The 19,106-nt window shown below is 54.4% G+C and overlaps 1 protein-coding gene and 1 long non-coding RNA gene across 6 annotated transcripts in view; both read right to left on the bottom strand.

The window, feature by feature from the left end:
* DLG3 (discs large MAGUK scaffold protein 3) overlaps nucleotides 1-19,106 on the bottom strand; it is a 75,617-nt gene that overhangs the window by 51,563 nt on the left and 4,948 nt on the right. For all 5 annotated transcript variants that reach the window (XR_010365898.1, XM_064426997.1, XM_064426989.1 and 2 more), the window contains 2 exons: nucleotides 13,978-14,126; nucleotides 12,232-12,387 (listed from right to left, as the gene is read on the bottom strand). Coding sequence is in view for 4 of the 5 variants with exons in the window: in XM_064426997.1 (XP_064283067.1) it covers nucleotides 12,232-12,387; nucleotides 13,978-14,126 (305 nt within the window). In the remaining variant the exon portion in view is untranslated. The remainder of the gene's footprint in view (nucleotides 1-12,231; nucleotides 12,388-13,977; nucleotides 14,127-19,106) is intronic.
* Nucleotides 1,889-4,007, bottom strand: LOC135304522 (uncharacterized). The gene is made up of 2 exons (XR_010365900.1): nucleotides 3,031-4,007; nucleotides 1,889-2,941 (listed from the first exon to the last, which is right to left on the bottom strand). It is a non-coding gene; the product is annotated as an uncharacterized LOC135304522 (long non-coding RNA).

Genomic DNA, 19,106 nt, shown 5'->3' with positions numbered 1-19,106 from the left:
GGGTGCTGCTCCCAGTGCAGCTCCATTACTATTGCACCAGTCCTTCACCTCTTGCAAAGAAGTGCAGGACTGGAAGAAGTTCAGAAGAGCCATCCAGATAAATTGACGGGCAGAGAGAGAAAAACCATTACAAAACCCCACATCTGACCGTTTAGAACCTGAACCTGGCCTCTTAATGCTTAAAGGTTGTAAAAAACACTAGGATGGACAAAAAACTATTTTAAAGAAATGGTACATAAATATGTAGAAAAGCAATGAATGTGCACTGGGCTCCCACAGGATATGGCTAAAGGACACAAGCAGGAGGTGGCCACAAGCTGAGCCACAAGGTATGGTGGTGCAACACCTCAGTTGAGGTTCCAAGGTCTGCAAGGCTCCTCCTGGCCTCCTGCAGCTGGTGTAACATGGCCCTGGGCAGAGCAGGGCTGTGGGAGGAGGAAGTGCATGATGGCTGGTCAGATAAAGGCCCTTGCCCACTCCCTGTTCCTTTAGCTCTCCAAACTGCAGTACAGAATTACTTCTGCACTTCACCTCTGCACACAGAGGTGCTCCTGCAGGGTTTGCTCCCAAGCTGTCAAGTGAAATGGTTGCTTCTGGGTGAAGGGGAGGGGGCAGAAGGCACCCCATAATCAGGATTGGCATTGCCCCCAGGTACCACGTTCCCCACTGCACGGTGCAGCACCTGCAGTGCGCCTGCACCACGTTCCTCTCCAGCACTGCCTGCACTGCACTGGCTCTAGGCTGCTCAGATCACCTCAGTCACAAGGTGGCTTAATGCCACAGAACGCTGGAGTGGCTCAGACACTCAGATTTCCCTGCTGCAGGCTCAGGACAGTCAACAAGCAAGTCTAGGGCACCTGTCCTCACCACGGTGACCTCAAGCAGCCGAGCACAGCAGTGCTGCTGAGCCCTCACGCACAGCTCCACAGGTGAGGCTCACCTGCTGCTCCCCTGGGCTCTCTCTGCACAGTGATCAGTGCCAGGGGCACTGTGGCACTGACCCGAAGAGAGGCACCAAGATGAAGCCAATGGCTGCACACAAGGCAGTGTTTGCACTGCAGAGCTCAGTGCCAGGACGCTGCAGACCCCAGGAGCTCACCAGGGCAGGGCAGCGTGGGATGCCTGCATGCAAAGCAAGCTTGTTCAGAATTAATCAATGAAAAAATGTGTTTGAGTGCATGGCAGGAAAGCGTGAAGTGCTGGCTTTAAGAGAAGACTTTACACTTCAGGTTTTAAGAAATCAGGATTATCTCCACATCTTCCACCTCATCCTCACATCATAGAGCCAGCAGGGAGGGAGGGAGGGAGGGAGGCGGCCATCCTTGTGCCATCAGATGGGAATGACAGGAGGGACTGGGGCCAGACTGAAGCTGAGATAAGAGGATTGCTGCACCAAAGTAGAGCAAAAAGCCTTGAAAAAGGGCAGGTGGTCAGTGTCTCCCCTATGGGAGCAAAAGGACAATGAATTCCTTGTTGGCTCTCCACCCATTGGCACCTCTGAGATAACTTCATCAACGAGATGTGCTCAGCACCTGGGCATTGCTAATTAGTGCTCCACCCCAGCTGCACACCTCCTTCCCACCGTGCTTCCCACCCTGGCATGGCATGGTTAGGCTGCAGGGACCCTGCAGTGGCCACCCAGTGGGGCCTGTCCACTGCCATGGCCTCCCAAAGCCAGCCTTGTGCCAAGGTCAGTCAGGAGCCCCAAGTCTGCAGGAGGCTGACTTGGGTGGGAGGAGAGCACCAGGGAACTGCACAAGCAGAGTTTGTCACCTCGGGCTCACACCTGCCCTGCCCCAGACACATCCCCTGTCACTCTGGGATGGGGGCAGGCAAGGACACGGGCATTCACCCGGGGGGGAAGTGCAGAAGCAAAGGACAAGAGCTCTTAGGGGAAAATGCTTTAATAAGGAGCTGAGTGAACAATAAAGAGAAGCATTTAATTTGATTTTTTCCCCCTCCTTTTTTTCCCCCTTTTTTTGGTGCATCCTCCACAAGGAAGGTGTCTGGTCCTCTCTGTGCTCAGTCTCTGCAGCCTTCACAGCCATTCATGCAATGGGCATGTCCACACGGGAAACACCCTCAGTGCCAGCCCTGAGGGCCAGAATTACACCTCCACCCCCCAGCACTGCCCCCAGCTCTCTTATCTGTTAGTGCCTCATTGCCAGGTGCAAACAGAGGGGTTTTGAGCCTCATCTGTCACAGCTCTTTAGAGTCCTTCCTTACCTGCTTGCATCTCCCCTCCCCAAACCCCATATTTCCCATTTTAGCTGCCACGAGAGTTGTTTCATTCCTCTGCATTTGTAATGAACTGCATGTGCCACCTGCTAACCCCAATTAAAAAGGAAAAAAGCAATCCATAGTTGCTGCTGCCTGCTTGCAACGTTCCCTAACGCTGCACAGGACTTGGGGTACCTAATCAAGCTTAAGAGGAGGCCAGGGCTGGTTGGCCAGGGGCATCCACGTTCTGTACTTCTCCAGCTTGTTTTAGTGAGTGTTTAGTGGCATTTTGGGAACTGGGGGTGGCTTTGCTGGGAGACCAAGTGGAGTGGGCACCTGCACTGGGGGCCCAGCCTGTGTCGGGCAGGGCAGGCACAGTGCCCAGCACTTTGAGGCAGCTGTGGGCATCTTGCTGCTGTAATGTGAGCTTTGAGCAGGGCCAGAGGAGATGAGAGCTGATTTCCAGGCAGGTGCCTTCATGGAGGGAAGCCATTCAAGAGCTCTCTCATTCTCCACCCTCTTCCTACCGGCATTCTCCCCGTCTTATTTAAATTCAGCTTTGGCAGCTGCTCTTTTTACAGGTGCTAATTTCAGCAAAGTGTCAAGAAATCCCCGGAGCTGATGCTATTTACAAGGCACGGAGATGGCACAGAGCTAGGTTTTATCTGGTGTCACCGGCATTGCAGCCCCTGCTGCCGCTTCCTTCCTCTCGCACGAAATCCTGCGGGAAGAGGAAGGCAAGTGTGAGGCACCAGGCACTGAGGGTTTGCTGTACCTGCAGCCCTGCTAGGATGGGGATGTGTGCTGTACCTGCAGCCCTGCTAGGAGCAGGGGATGGAGGCAGGGGCAGGCTGAAGGCAGCCAGATCCTCGCAGAAACAGCAGTCATGTGAGGGCTGGACTGTCACCCAAGAGGAGCTGGATCCTGCCAGGGGAGCCTAAGCCACAGGCTTGCTCTGAGCCTGGGTGCAGACAGGGAGTCTCAGGAGCAAGGGGAGGACAGTTTTGCAGGGGGGAGGTATCTTTCTCCATCACAATCCTCTGCAAAAACTCACCCAACATATTCAGCCCAGGGAGGCAGCAGGGAAATAAATCTGGGTGGGCACACTAGGAGGAGATGAGCAGCAAAGAGAGGGACCAGCTGAACTTGGCTCAGTCTGACCATCAGTTCCTCAGCACTAACACAGACCCCACCCAGCAGGAATTTGCCATTGGCTGGGTCTGGGGCTTCTCAATTGGAACTTGAAGAGGAGCTCTGCACAGCTGCTGTGGGCAAATAGGGCTGGAGGCTCCTGTGGGCACTGGAGGGTTTGTGCAGTCACAGCTGAGTGGGAAGGGGCAGGATAAGAACCATCTCACTCCAAGGCTGTTCCTTCCTGCCACCAGCAGCAATTCACGCTGGGAAAAGTGCAGCTGGGATAATAATAACCAGGCATACCAAGGGACCAATAGCTCTTAGCACTCTCAGGGCAGATGCCCAACAAATTATTCTCCTCCAGGGCAAACCCATTTTTATTCTATTAATGATCCCTGATACATTGCCCAGTTGCTGCATCCTTGCTTGTGGCAGCAATGGCACGAGAGTCTTTATCAGACACCATTGGCTGGTTTCTGCAACTCACATCGTGGACAACTAAATGTCTTTCCTGGCTGCCTGGGGGAGGGGAGAGGAGTGATGGAGGCCTGAAGCAGGTCCTTACAGCAGGGCTCGGGCTCCCTGCCTGTAAAGGAGAGCCTGGAGGCGTTATTTAATACCAATAAATGCAGCAGGCTGTATGGAATTGCTGACAGCCTCACAATGCCCACAGCTGCTCTCCCCATGCTGGCAGGGATGCTCCTGCCCTGTGCTGCAGCACTCGAGGCACGGGCTGGCTGTGGCTGCCCTGATGCCCTTCTCTCTGCAGAGGGGGGAGCCTTGCTGCTGCAAGGGCACTGCAATTACAGCAGTGTGTGAACTGCCCACAGCCTGTGGGTGCCCGCTGCTGTGAGTGCCTCACTTCCTTCAGAAAATGACAGAGCAGAGGGAACGTTTGACACTGTGACCAGGGCACAACTTCACCACTCCACACCAGCGTCACAGCGAGGTGTTTCGAAATCTCACTGTCTTTAAGAGAATCAGTTCCTATTTTTTTGGTCCTGTACCTTGATGTCTGGCTTGTGCCTAGTGTGACACCACCAGAAATCGTGTCTCCCCACATCCTTCACTAGTCCCAAGCTGTCCCTGGGTACATACATCACATATATCAGCCTTGGTGGGAGCCAACCACACCCCACCTGGGCTGCACAAGCCTGCGGAGATCTGGCTGCCTCTGCCTAAGCTGAAATGACCTTGGGGCCACCAAGCCCCACAGGCTGACTCTCAGGGCTCCTCACCAGGACCCGTCCCTGCAGGAACAGGCTCGGAGCGGGTCAACACCTGGCTCTGAAAGGGAGGCTCAGCAGCACTCTGCCCACACCGGGCAGCACAACCCTGCCCAGCGGGACCTTTCCCCCATCCAAGACCCAGAGATCTTCCTTCCTCCATTATTCCCACCCTGCCTGGGCAACAAGAAGGGGAATTCCGTGGGGAACACGCATTCCCCCTTTCCCCTGGCCAGCCCTGCTCCAGATGGAGCAAAGCCCATTCCGCACCTCCCACCGCCCACAGCCGGTGACTCACAGGGATGCTGCTGCCTCATCGGGGCAGTGCTGCCCCAGAACACACTTCCCGGCAGGGAAACCTGCCCAGCCGGGGGGGACAAACCAGTGCCGCTGTTCCCTGGAGCCACGGCCACCCGCGGTGCACGGGAGGTGCGCTCCTGCTGGCCCGGCGCTGCCCCTTTAAGGGAGGAAGGGCCGCTCGGAAATTTGTGAATGGCTGTCCCCGCCCCCGCCGCGCGCGCCGCCCGCCCGGCCAATCAGCGCGCGTGCCTCAGGCTCGCGGCCCGCGCACGGGGCTCTCTTAAAGGCGCACTGCCGCCACCCGCCCGTCCCCACACGGCCGCTTGGGCAGCCCCGAGGTGACCTTCACAGCGGGTCGCAGGCTGGGATGAAGAGCCGCTCCCGAGGACAGGCGCACCCGTGCCTTCCTCAAGAAGCCAGCAACGCAAGCCCTGGAGGGTGGTGGCGCTGAGGGTGCGGTGCCAGCTTCCCTCACCCTGCCTGCAGGGCTCGGACAGGGCTGGCCAGGCCGCAGGGGCCGGACATCCACCCTGGCCACAGCACAGGGCTGGGCTGAGCTCCCCCCAGGGCCATGGGCTGCCAGGCCATGGTGTGAGGGACAGCCGGCGGCTGGGAGAGCTGCTTCAGAGCTGTTTCATCACCCCGCTCCTGTCCTAGGCCAGATCGGGAACAAAGCGCTCCCACAGCAGCACAGCACTAAAGCTTACGAAATCTTCCTGCAGAAACACCCCGCGGGACTCAGCTGTGCAAAATCTACCACTGCACACAGTGCAGCTGTGCAGCAGGGGCCAAGGGGGAGGGAATGAACAGTGCAACAGGGGATTGCAATAAACCCAGCTCCAGCCGGGTCTCCCTGCACCGCAGTGCAGTGCCCCCTCCTTGCTCGGGCACCGCTCCTCCCTCGGTCTGCTGTAGGCCAGGCTGTGAAATGATCTGGTCTAAAAATACCCCTTCAAGGGGGGGACAGCCTGGCAGGACGCCGCCGTGGTTCCTGGACACGTGCAGGTGGGAAGCTGCTGCTGAGGCTGGGGAAGCAGTGCTGGCCAGGCACAATGGTCTCCGTGCCAGTGCTTTGGGCACAGACATTGGTGTACCTCAGCACTGCCAGCCCCTGCAGCTATCCAGGCCACAGACTGCAGGAGGCCTTTGCCTCAGCCTCAATACTTGGAATAACTTTTAGGTGCGATGGCAGCGAGACTGCTACAAGGTGCTTTGTACCTGCAGGCTGCAGGGCTCTGGCAGGGGCTGCCCTGGGGTTCCTGCAACAGGGCAGAGACTGGCTTGAAATGCTGCCACTGCTGTGTGGTTTAACCCTCGCAGAGCAGGCAGAGCAAGGCAAGAGGAGCCAGCACACAGCAGAGAACACCTTTCCAAGCGCTCACGCTTGGATTCACAAGAGGGATGATTTCCAAACCCACGCTCATTTACTGTCCTCCCCCTGCACTTCCCCTAGCTCCTACCAATGCCAAGGATAATACATCCCTCAGCTAGCTTGATACTGATCCTCCAAATCCTAAAGACCATAAACCTTCATGAGCAGTTATCGTGGCTGCTTTATTTATAACAGAGCCAGTACTGCCTCTGCCACCAGAATCCTGATCTCTGTCCAGCCCAATGCCATTAAGATGCAGTGACGTTCCCCTAGCTCCAGCAATCCAGATAGAAAGCAGCTGGCCTGCCAGGCTCTGCCTTCAAGCTTGGTTTGTTTCTTTAAAAATGGCGAGGAGAGCTCGTTTGTTTTGCAGAAATGCACCTGGGGGATTTGTCCTCACCCTCCTGAGGTGCTGGGCTGGCTGTGAGGGGGAGTGCACTGTGGAGGGGTGGAGGAGAGGGTGGCACATCCCATGCTCTGGCTCCCATTTCCTAGCCCCTGGTGGGTCTGTGCTACAGGAGGCAGGCTCCAGTGCTTTGCTTTGGTTGCAGCAGGAATATGGTCAATCACCTGACAAGGCAGAGCAGGGAAGGAGGAACCTGGGTGCTGCTGTGTGGACCCTGCATCAGCACATTTGGGAAACTTGATGAGCAGAGCAGAGAGACCCGGCAGAGGCAGTGCAGCAGCTCACTGAGTTCCTGGCCAAGACACCAGGGCCTGGCCCCTGATCAGTCCCCGTGCTGCTGGAGATGCCTGTGAATGGTAGTGGTTCTTGATTTCAGAGCTACACATGGAACCCCTGAGTGTGAATCTCATCAGTGTGCAAGTTCTCCAGCAGCTGTGCTCCCTTGGGGACAGGCAGACACAGACACTACATGGAGGCAAAGCTGAAGCACTGATCTGGAGGGAGGATGGATGGACTCCAAGCCTGTCTGGATGGCTCTGGAGCATGGCTCTCTGTTGGACACCCCCCAGAGCTCCCCCTCACTGTTCCCTCTCTGCCATGGCATGGGGAGAGCTGCATGCACTCACACCATCAAAATACCTTCAAAACAGTGACAATGACTTGGGTGAATGGAGACACCACATCCATCAAGCTTTTCCTATGCTGCACAGCCAGAAACACCTTGTGTCTGCAAGGATCTTCCTTTTGCTGCTGGTTTTAGATGAAATCCCCAAGTAGAGTAGGAACAGGTGACCATGAGATTTTGGTTTGACAGTCTGGTGGCTCTACTGACTTCTTCATCCTTTGCTGAAGCTCGATATTGAGCTGGGAGAACTGAAGTCTGAGCATGTCCATCTCTGCAGCAGGAATAGCAAGAGTCTCTAGTAAAGCTGAGGCCATTCAACCCCAAAATGTCCACTGAAGTGACAGCTCTTACTGACACAGCCCCTGCTGACCCCCTCCTTGACACAGACTGCCCAGCTGGGTGTCCCTGCTGTCCAGGGCTTATGTGTGGTTCAGTCTGTGTGTGTTACTACAGACAGACACCCTCTTGAATTCAGCACTTTGGCTTTTGAGCCTGTGTCTGCAGTGTCAAAACAAAAAATCGCCGGAGAGCATCTGAATACCTTGAAGCAACCTCTGGGCACAAAGTGGCTCAAGTGACACTGGGCTGGGGGCTGCTGCTTTTCTTCTCTGCTTCTCCTAAAATAAACATGCTCTCCCTTTTGCATGGGGATGCAGTGGGGAGGGGAGAGTTCCCCCAGGAGCTGGTTGCTTCTCTGGTCCCATTGCTCGAGCATTAGCCGCTCCCTGGATTTTGGGGTTGCAGGGCTGATGCTGATGGGCTCAGGCTGAGATAAAGCAGTGGCCTGGTAAAGTCCGGCCTGCAGCAATGGCTTCAGCTGCCTGCCCAGTCAGCCCACAGAGAGGGCACGGGGTGGTGGGGACAGCAGGGCACATGCAACTGAGCAACTTGACAGGGGCTTCTTGCTGGGGCTGCATTCACTGTCAGACATTCGCCCACTCCAGAGATCTGCTTCATTTCCCTGATGCTCCACGCAACAGCAAACAGCTCCTTGGTGCTTCCCCTCTCCTGTATCTCACGGAGAAAATGGAGAGCGGTGAGGATGCAGCCAAGCCAGGGGAGCAGGGAGCTCACAGCTGGCATCTCTGCAGCTGCAGCATCTGCCACACGCCCGTCCCATCCTGACCCGCTGCTCCTGGCAGGCAAAGGTGCACAGCACGGGCACGCCCTTCCACTGGGAAAGAGGAAAAAACACTTGAGAGAAGGACGGGAGAAGCAGACAGCCGGTCGCCAGGCTGGCGGCACAGCTCGCCTTTCTCTGCCGAATGCCCCAGGGAGCTCCTGTTCGGCACTTGAGCCGTGGGTTATGGGGCAGGCGGGTGCATCTTCTTCCGCAGCAGGTGCAGCAGCGAGGGCTCCTAACACCCTGATAGGGCATTTCTGCCGGAGCTGGGACACAGGGAGGGGGACCGGGGCATCTGTGGCCTCAGCCCCGCAGGGCTGAAGCGCAGACTGCCCCTCCCGCCGCTCAGAGGCACCGCACAGAGCAGCAGTGACCCCTGCCAGCCAGCTCTCCCATTCACCGCTGACCGCAGAGCACGCACGGAATGCAGCCTCGCTCGGCTCTCCACCATACCGGGAGCTGCTGTTGCTCGTGTCAGCTGCCAGGCTGAGCCGGGCAGAGCCGTGCGCTGGCAGCGCGGCCGGGAACGCCTCGGCAGGCGGGAGGGATGCTCGGCAGAGGGGGCGGAGGCGCAGGGCGGCCCCGCTCTGGCGCGGTGACAGCGATGGAGTCACGGCGGCTGCGGAGCAGGAGAGGGTGGCAGGGGAAGAGCAGCGCTTCCTCGCAGGCGCAAGGCTCCGCTCATCAGCGGCATTGTTCCTCTTTTCATTTATCTTTACAGCTGGCTGCTCCCTGCACGGAGGATGCAAACGGCGTTTACCGAGAGCAGCAGCCTCCTTGGCAGCCTGGGAGCGCAGGCGGGTGACACCGGCCACAGGAGCGTGCTCCCGATCTTCCCGCAGCACATGAGCCCTGAGCAGCCCTGCTGAGGCAACCACAGGGCTCGGGAAAAGGTTGAAATGAAGGATTCAGCAAATAAAACCCCACAAGCCCGAGAACCCAGGCAGGGTTTTGCATCTATTAGCCTCAACAGGGCTTTTTATCCGGCCAAGTCCCTTTGCTCTTGCCCCGTTGAGAGCTGAATATCCACTTTGCCATGGAGAGATGGCTTCAGCCCACTCAGCCTCAACAGGAAGCACATGTTGTTGCTGTATTTACCAGCACCTCTTCCTTTGTAGCAGCCATTTGCACGCCGCAGGGCTCTTCAGAGCACACCCATATCCTTGGCAGCAGGCAAAAATTTCCTGTTCCTGGAAGCATTTGTGTGGAGAGGCAATCTATTTGACATGCATCTTCCTGGCTGAAGCAGGTCATGGTAGCTTTTGCTCTGTTAACATTGCCGTGGAGAGCTGCGGGCAGGGGAGAGGACAAAGCCAGTGCAACGGAAAACTTACTTACATTGATGGATGCAGTATGAGAATTGCACTTACTTCAGGCAGGAAAAGCCAGTTCATTGTGTTGCCTTTCTTCAGTGGTAGGGTGTCCACTAGAGCTCTCATTCCTGGGCTGATGGCACCAGGGTGGCAGCTGGTGCTCCCCTGCCCTACCATTAACTATCATTAACTTGTAAAAGCTTCCCTGGTTCTTCCCAATGCAATTTACCAGCTCAGGTATTTTTCTGAAACCTGTTTTGGAAATGCCTGTGACATAAAAAGCACACACTGAAGGCTGAAAAGCAGTAAGTCCCCGTGGAGCAGGGCAGGAGCTGGGTGTGTAGGTGTTGTTGCTGCTGAGCACTGACATGGGATATGATGCTGGCAGGAGCTGAGCTGTCCTCACTGCCCTCATGCAGGAATGAAGGAGCACAAACAGGGCCTGTGCTGTGGTCCAGCAGCACAGCCTGCCCCAGGCACCTGATCCTGTCTCCTGGAGGACTGCTGGAAATGCTTCCCTCTGTCAGGGCAAGGCCTGCATTCAGCAGTGAAGGTGACATCCTGGGAAAGGCTCACCACTGTGACAAAGAACTCTGATCCCAGCACAGGGGCTGCTGCAGAGGAGCTCTGCTCAAGCCTGCAGCTCTCCAGCACTGCTTGGCTCCAGCTTTCAGGAAAGCTGCTGGGTTTCTGCAGAAAGCCAAGTTTCAGGCAGGACTACAGGCATGGCAATACCTGGCACTGAACACTACCATCTTCACAGTTTTCACCTCCAACTCTCTGCTCTGCCTGCAGCCGTGCTGTGAAATGACCATCCTCTGGGATGAAGGAGGTTGCAGATGAGAGCCCTGCCAGAGCACAGTGCTCCCAGAGTCCCAGTCTGCCCACCCAGGTCCCCACTGTTCTTGTCTCAGGGCAGTGACCCCCTGCTCAGGGCTGGCAGCTGCAGCCCCTGCAAATGGGTGACCCCTAAAGCTCCAGGACCTGGCACCAAGGGCTGGCCCCATGCTGCCACAGGCTAGGAAAGGAGGAGGCTAAAAAGAATGACAGGAATTATTTCAGGTCTGGAACAACCTGCCTCAACAGCGAGCGAGTGAAGAAGCCAATCTGTTTAGTTTATCTAAGGGAAAGTTAAGAGGGAACTTAGATGCATCTATAAATACCTACATGTTGGGAACATTCTGATTGCCAAGGTCCTTCATCCTAGCAAACAAAGGCAGCAAAATTTCCTGGTGCTGGGAGCTAAACCAAGAGAAATACAGGCTAACAGTAAAATACAGATTTTTAATGTGAAGGATAAATAATCATCAGGCCAGCCAGGCCAGGGACAGAGCAGATTCCCTATTGCATGAAACCTTAAAATCAAAACTAGGTGTCTGCTGCTAAAGGAGACATTGCAACTCAGCCAGATATTTGGGGCTGGATGCAAGAGCTGCTGTACTTCATGGCCTGGGACAGTTAGGAGGAAAATCCCTTAAAATCACAACAGAATCTGTTCCCAATTGCTCAGGCTCTCACCCCCTCATGGGTTTTGCCCTGTGACTCCCTTGTGGTGGAGTTTCCCACCCACTGGCAAATGGAAATCAGCAGCCAAACTCATCTTCTTGTCATATTCAGAAAACCACTGTCTCGCCCTTCAAAAGCTGCTAAAGATATGGTGAATGATTGAAAATGTAGAGAGAAACAAGAGAAAAGGAGAAATTAAACAGTAGGAGAAAAAAATGGGGTGTTACCCATTTTATTGCAGTCCAGAAAAAGAAGGGAAACATTTAAAAAAGGACAGAAGAGAGGCAGTGCAATTTTTGTATTTAAAATACTTTGGAAGAATACTTAGACTTAGCAAACAAGCATTATTTCAAACTTTGCCAAGATAAACAACATTTTCATATAATTTTAAATCTGTGGTGAGCTCCATTCTTCCTGGCCACTTCATCCTTCCCAAAAGTGCATTTTGCCCTTCACTCATCCCTATAACTCCCCTCAAATGTGTAGCCCAAAGGATTTTCTTGCACCAGGTGGAGGCTGAGCTTTACGATGCACATCCAAATAAATGGTGTTTCCAAGTAAATAAGACAGCAGAGAAAAGCTCCCGGGAAGCTGAGGAACGGACCTGCCATTTAAGAGCTCAGAGAAAAAAATATGGAAATCTGCAACGTGGGAGCGTGCCAGCGCTGGGGGCGAGAGGGACGGGCCTGGGAGGATTTCCAGCTCCAGGCAGCCTCGTTATTCCTGCGCCACATCCACCTGCCCTCCGAGCCCTGAGGGCTGACACGGGGCCACAAGTGCAAAGGCCAGGGGGTGATTTCAGCGCTGTCCAGCCCCTGGCACAAGTGACCGCTCGGTTTTGTGGTGTGAGCAGCAGCAGAGCAGGCAGGACACGCTGCCAGCCCCAGGGGAGGGACACGCCAGCCCCGCGGTGCTGAGAGCACGTGGCTCCGGCGCTGTCCCCTCAGTGCCAGCCGCTGGCAGGGCTGGCAGGGCGGGAGGTGGCGTGGGGCGCACGGAGGCTCACCTGGGGCAGGGTGCTGTGAGAGCTGAGCACCAGGCTGCAGACACTGGCTGGTGCCTCTGTCCGCCGCGCCGTCACCCTCACCAGCCGCGGCGCTGTCCCCGCAGCGCTGTCCCCAGCTGCCCTGGCCAGCCTCTGCTCACGGTCCCAGGAGCAGCCCTGGAACGAGACAAGTGGGGGGACACGTGGGTAGGGCAGGCCGGCTGCCTTCAGGCTCTGCACTGCTTCTGGAAGGGCCAAAAGGAGCTTTTCCCCATGCAGGGGGAATGGTGGCTTTGACGGGGATCCCATCTCCCATGTCAGCCTGTCTGGCACTGGCCCCAGGGCCAGCAGGGTCACTGCAAGCAATGGTGGAGGTTTGCTGGCCCCAGACTCTGGGACTGTGCCATTGCTGGGTTGCATTTCATGTTTCAGCAACACAAGACATCTCAAACACTTCTTTTTTTTGAGAAGGGAGGAGGGATTTGATGGTGTCAGTGGCTTGGGCTGTGTTCAGTGCCAGGAAGCCCTGAGACTGGATGCTTTTTTCATCCCCCTTACAGACAGGGCACAGTGGAAGGAGCAGGGGCACTGCTCACACCAGCTCTGCAAGGCCTACAGTTGCTTCCCTGCTTGTTTCCACATTGATTTTTCAATGTCCTTGTTCAATCTTGGGGATTCATAGACTGGCCTGGCCACAGAGACTGGTGGCTACTGCCAGCAGAGTTCACTCTGGGGTGGATCAAGGCTCCAGGACACCCAAAAAAAAACCAAAGCAGGATCCCACTGCTTATGGCATAACAGCACTAAAAATTTGTTCTTAAACACATACTGGAGTTGCAGGTTTGACTTTAATTAGAGGGACTGGCAATGTGAAGGGGGTCAAGAAAAAATGGGACTAAAGCAGCTCCTGAGTCAGAGGAACACAAATATCTCCTGCAGTGATTGTGGGCTGTTTTGTCCTCCTTTTTCTTGATTCCCAAACTCCTTTAAAGTGTTCTTCCTTACATGATATCATTCAGCTCCATCTTCCCTGTGTGACACTTAAATTTGGAGTACCCCCAGGTAAATGATGGGAAGCCAGCTCAATCTTTGAGGCAGAAAATGGTGTTTACTTGATAGGGTTATTTTGAAAGGAGAAATCCATGAATTTTTGCATTTCTGCACTAGATTAGGGGGATCCTGTAGTATCTCTTGGCAGGGCAGTGAGTGGGGGATAGAGGCAGTAAGTGGGGGATGGAAAGAAGGCCTGCAAAGGCACAAGGCAATTTTATTTACCTTGGTGCCTTTGAGATAACTGAGACCCTACTGCTCAATTCCTGCCTTTCCACCTGGTGCTGTATCTTTTAGAATGCTGTTGAAAATTGAAGAGAATGCAAATAACAGAGACACAAGTTATCTGAGAGCTGGGAAAAAATCCTGAAAAGGGAAACTTGAAAGACTCAACCTACTTCACTTATCAAAAGTGGCTGAATCAGAGAGCTGAAACACCTCCATGGGAGACAGTGTCAGACAGGAGCAAATAATCCAGCTGCAACTGCAGAGCAGGAGCCAGTGCTGGAGCTGGAGCTGTTCACATTACAAGTAATTCAATTAACACTTGTGAACCAGAGAAGTTGCCTCATTAATGAGACAAGCCATCACAGAGAACATGTGGGAACAGCCTGGATGTGAGCGGGGCAGGCTGTGGTGGCCAGCAGCCCCTCGAGTCCCTCTCAGCACAGGAGTGTTCAGGGTCTGGCCCTGCAGCACCACGGGGGTGGCTCTTACCTCAGGCAGGGTTTGGGGCTCTCTGGGTGTGGCTGTGGAGCTGGGCTCGCTGGCCCCAAGCTGCTGCCTGGCTGTGCCGTGACGTGTGTCCAGGCTTGGGGATTGCTCGGGTGCAGAGCGCAGCGTGAAATCGTAGAATTCATGGATATCTGCAAAACAGCAGGAAAAACATGCTCAGGACCAGGGGGCAGCTTGATGCCTGACAGCAGCCTCTGTGGCATGCAGAACCTGTGGCCTCCACTCTGAGCCTCTGTGAGAGGCTGGCACCCTGGGAGAGGGCTCTCCTGGCCCCTGTGCTTGCTGTGTTGCCCACCACACCCCCTCTGCAAGGTAGGAGGTGTAGTGGGGTGCCTGGCTCACTGAGCAGTGCCCATGGCTCTGGAAGGCATGGGATTGTCCATAAAGCAGTGACCACACAGTTCACAGGAACTAAGAGCAAACTCTGCTCAGCAGCATCAATTCAACACCCACCCTGTGCTGCTCTCCTCCAGGCTGTGCCAGCCCCAGGCATGGTCCCCTGTCCCTGCTGCTCTGACAAGCTGATGGGCTATTCCCTCATCACAGCTCCCCACCACCCTGTGGAGGGCCTCCTTTCCCAAGAGGAAGGGCAGAGAAGCCACAGGGCACTCAGTGCACAAGCTCTAAAGCTGATGACTACAGCTCTGTTAACCCCAGCTTCATCTCCCCTCCTCCCACCTGCACACTGCCACAACAGGTATCAAGCACCCTCATTCTGGGCTCCCAGGACCTGAGTCTGCTGCTGTAAACCACAGTGGCTCTAGGGACAGGCATGAAAATGGGGTATGCCAGCCTTCACTGCTCCAGAGAGCCCAGGTATAGCTCCAGAGGGGCTCTGGGAGCCCAGACCCTCTCCTAGCCCAGCCAGGAGGATTTTACCCTCTCCAGGTCACACACAGAGGATTCCAGGGAGCAGAAGGGCTGCACTGGGCTCTGCTCCTCCCTAAGGAAGCTCCCACTGCTGCACACTCAGGAGCTGCTGGTCCTTGGCAGCCCCCAGTTATCTCCAGAGCCAGCACCTCCAGAGTGGTCAACATATCCACTGCAGAAGTGTTTAATTGCAAAAAGGAAACTACATCAAAACTGAGAACCTGTTTTTATGAAGAAACTGAAAGGGGTAACAAAAACTTGTGGGAGGCTCTGAGCCTATTTAGAGAGACCCACTGGGACATCAGAACAGACATGAAGTGTCTGGCTGGAGGATACTGTAAAGGCAAAAGGGAGGAAGGCAAGGCTTGACTGCAGAGGAAAAGAGGCTATTGAAAATGAGAAGACATTCATCTAAACTGCTGAAGCTGCATCTAAATGAGAAAACCAGAATGGATGGTAAATGCTGACAGGTTAAAGGTAAAGCTCCAAGAGGTCGGCCAAAAGAGTTTGGTAAACGCCTTCCAAAAGCCATAAAAAAAAGTCATAAATCCCTTCAAGCACCTGGGAAACAGGAAGCCTGGCAGAGCCTGCAGGGCCAAAAAGTCAAGGCAGCATAAATGAGCACTTGAAGCAGGAAAAGACACAGCAGGAACCTGAGATTATTTTCTGTACCTGCATCTGCTGTGAAGTAAGCCGGAGAGCTCCACTTCTGTGAGAGACTTGAGGGGCAAGCTGTGGCTCTCAGCTTGAGGGGGATGTGGCCATTCCCATGGCACTCCCTGGGAGCTCATGGATGAAGCACCTGCACTTGCCCTCCAGTCTGTGATTTCTCACCTGAAACTATGCCACACCATGGCATCACGAGGTATTAAACGCCCACAAAGATTTCAACAGGAAATCTGGTGAGCATTGGCAGTGCAAGCAGGGACATGCTGGCCGCTGCCTGAGGCTGGTCCCTGGCTGCAGCAGGATGCTCTGCCTAAGCAGGGACACAGCAGCTGGAAATTTGTCTTACAGGTTCATCAGTGAAGGCCTGAGAGTGGAGGGTCTGCTGTTCTTAGTGCTGAAAAATACTGAGACCAGCTTGACCAAACTGTCAGACCCCACCACGAGGACAGGCAAGACATGCTCCCTGACTGGAGCTGGGAGCAGCAACAATGTCCATCTGATATGGAAGTGAGAGTCAGGAGTGGTGAGAAGAAGAAATGAAAGAGCTGCTCACACCTTTTCCAGCACAAAGCATATTTTGCTGACTAATAATCTAAAAAATGCACATGACTGACAATCACGTTATACTATAAAACGCCAGTCACACTTTTGCACAGTGAGGATTTATATCATACCTCCCTAAGGTGTGTGAAGATCCTTCCCTTGGGTGGGGACACCCCTCAAGGTCACTCCTCAAGGCTGAGTCAAAGAGATTTGCCCTTGGTCATTTGCCCAGTGACATCAATCTCTACTTAGTAATTGTTTAGCTAGCTTTAATATAATTGCTTTAATATTGCTTCAAAACCAGTGCATTACACTAGTAGTAATTGCTATCCATTTTGTTTAGTAAATAATTCTGATTAAGCTCTTTTTTTCTCTAATCCTTATCATTATTGTAACACATTTAAACAAATAATTTAATATATTTATACAAATACATTAGGTTTATCATTTTTAATCCTGTGGGAGAAAGTTGTATAAAGGTTCAATTACACCTGTATAATCCTTCAGATATTTACCACTGACAAAGTCTGGGGCTGAATTGGATCCAGCTGCACCCAGGCTCCCCTCTGAGGATGTGTTTAGAAAGGAAGGGTGTCCTTTCTTCACCTTGTGACTCAACAGGATGGCTTTTATAATAAACTTTGTCTGAAGCTCCCACTCTGCCCATGACACCAGGGCTGCTTTCACAGAGCAGGGCTGCACACCCAGGCACAATTCCCCATCCTCTCTCTCAGTGTTTAACCATGTGCCCAAGCATTGCAGCAGCACATCCCTGATGCAGATGGGACAAGAGCAGCTTCAACCTCAATCTTCCAGCTCCTGGGGGCTGCCTGGTCTGCTGACCTCCCAGCTGCAGGGGCAAAGCTGATAGAAATCTCACTCACTGGCAGACCAGCTGGGTGCCCAAGGGCAGCCCAGCCAGGCTCTGTGGCTGCCCCAGTGCAGGGAGCACCGTGCCACTGCCTGGCATCAGTGCCACTTTTGGAGCTGCTGTTTTGTGCTGCCAGGCTCTGTCCTGTGCCCTGGGAGACCATCTGGCAATGATGGGAGGAGTGGGAGTCCCCAGATGTACCCACTGCACCTGGGGCACCCCTTCTACGGCCCCCAAGCTGATGGCAGCCCCTGAAACCCTCCCAAAACAGACAGGAGCTCGCAGCAAGCACTCACTTCACAGCCAGAGAAGCAGGACTTTGTTTTCATGCTAAAACATCTCTCCCTCTGGTTATAAAAATAATAATTGCGTAACAGGATAGCAGCAGCTTCTGGCTGCACGGATTACGCTGGGAACACACAAAACTTTGCAAGAATGAAAACAGGATTTGAACGGCCCCATTGTGGGGGTGTGCTGCTGCCAGCATCCCCGTTTGTCACCCTTCTGCTGCAGGAACACAGCCTTGGGCAGCCCAGCTGGCAAGGAGCCTGGAGGGCAGGAAACTTGTCCCCTGAAGCAGCCACTCTCCACCTCCAAAAACCCTCAGCCCAGTTTAGGTGCTTGCCAGAAGAGAGAATTGTTGCTGGCACCAGGGATTAGAGGAGTTTCAGGATTGGTGGACAGGGTTCAGGCAGCAAAGGACAGAAGTACATTTCAGGACACATGCACATGGCTTTAAGATAATTTAAATATATGCTGGTTTCTCTCATTTCTTATGAGCATCACAAATTGCACACAAGTCTGCCTCACGTGTGCACTTTAAGAGCAGCACTACCTGAAAAGCCTCCATAAGAGGACCTTGTGGTAGCAAAAGATGAAGCTGCATGTTCTGTCTTACAGCCCAGTTTCTGTCTGATGACATACCAATCCATTCTGGATCTAATAAGGAAAAGTAACTCAAGATTTACAGAGATTAGAATTTTTCAAACAATTTTTTCCTGGGGTTAACATGTCAAATGTCATTAAATATTTCTATAGCACCAGCACCTGTGCACTAAAGCAGTGCCCTTGTGCCAGTCAGCACATGCACTTCCAGAAAATTACATTTCTTCCCCTGAACTGTCACCAGCTGCAGCACCACAGATTTACCCCAAGCAGAAGCCCCAGCCTTGCAGCAGACCCCCAGCCATGGCCCCACTGCCTTTCACACCCATGGCTGCCACAGCAGGTCATTTCCAAGCAAGCTGCAAGTTTCCATCCTTGCTGTGGGCAAATCTGCAGGAGGAGGAGTCCTCAGGGTTGGGAAGCCTCCAGATTCCAGTTTTCCACGCTGGCTCCTGCAGCCACCCGGTGAAGCCATTACACCATCCCCAGCTGTGCTGTTAGCAAGCAGGTCCTGCTGGGGTTTTGCACCCAGGGAAGCACTGCCTGCCTCTCCTTCTGCCTTCACCACATCAGGACACTCACGGGGAATCTTTAGTGAGGTAAAAGGAGCTGCAAGGGGTGACTGGGGGCCCAAGCAGCTGACAGAACCTACAGAGGTCTGCACTGGCCGGTGCTCAGGCACAGGAGAGAAGCTGAGTCCCAGAGGATTTCTGGGAGGAGTTCGGCCCCTTGGGACAGCTGGACACACACAAACCCTGCCTGTCCAGCTTCTCCCACTGCAAAGCCACAACGGCCCCTTTCAGCCCCGGCTCTGGGAAGGAAAGGTCAGGGAGCTGCTTTTGTGTGCAAGCCCTACTCTTCCCAGCAGCACAAGAGACCAAGCTTGTCCCTGAGGGGCTCCACCGAGCAAAGGGAAAGCGGGGTCACCATTGCCCACCCGGGCTCCTGGAGCACCCCTTTGCTGGGCTGTTTCCTTGCAAGTCACGCACTTGGCTCCACAGCCTCAGACACGGGGAGAGGGGCCAGGAGAAGGGAGCCAGCACAGCCTGTTTTCCCTCTGCACAGCCAAGGAATTTCTTTTGTGCGGAGCAGGGTTTGGCACATTCCAGCGCAGAGCAGCTCCTGCAGCGCCGTGCCGTGCCGAGCCAGCCGTGGCACCCGCCGCGACAGGAGCTGCCCTGGCACGGGCAGCGTGCCCCCGGCACAGGCAGCTCAGGGACAGGGAGGTGGCCACGAGGATTTAAAGGCTGGGCCGTGCTCAGAGGAGTCTGGC

The sequence above is a fragment of the Passer domesticus genome, chromosome 7 (assembly GCF_036417665.1).
Source record: "Passer domesticus isolate bPasDom1 chromosome 7, bPasDom1.hap1, whole genome shotgun sequence".
Taxonomy (NCBI): domain Eukaryota; kingdom Metazoa; phylum Chordata; class Aves; order Passeriformes; family Passeridae; genus Passer; species Passer domesticus.
Note: the sequence above shows the minus strand (reverse complement) of the source record. Positions and strands in the feature narration are given on the sequence as shown.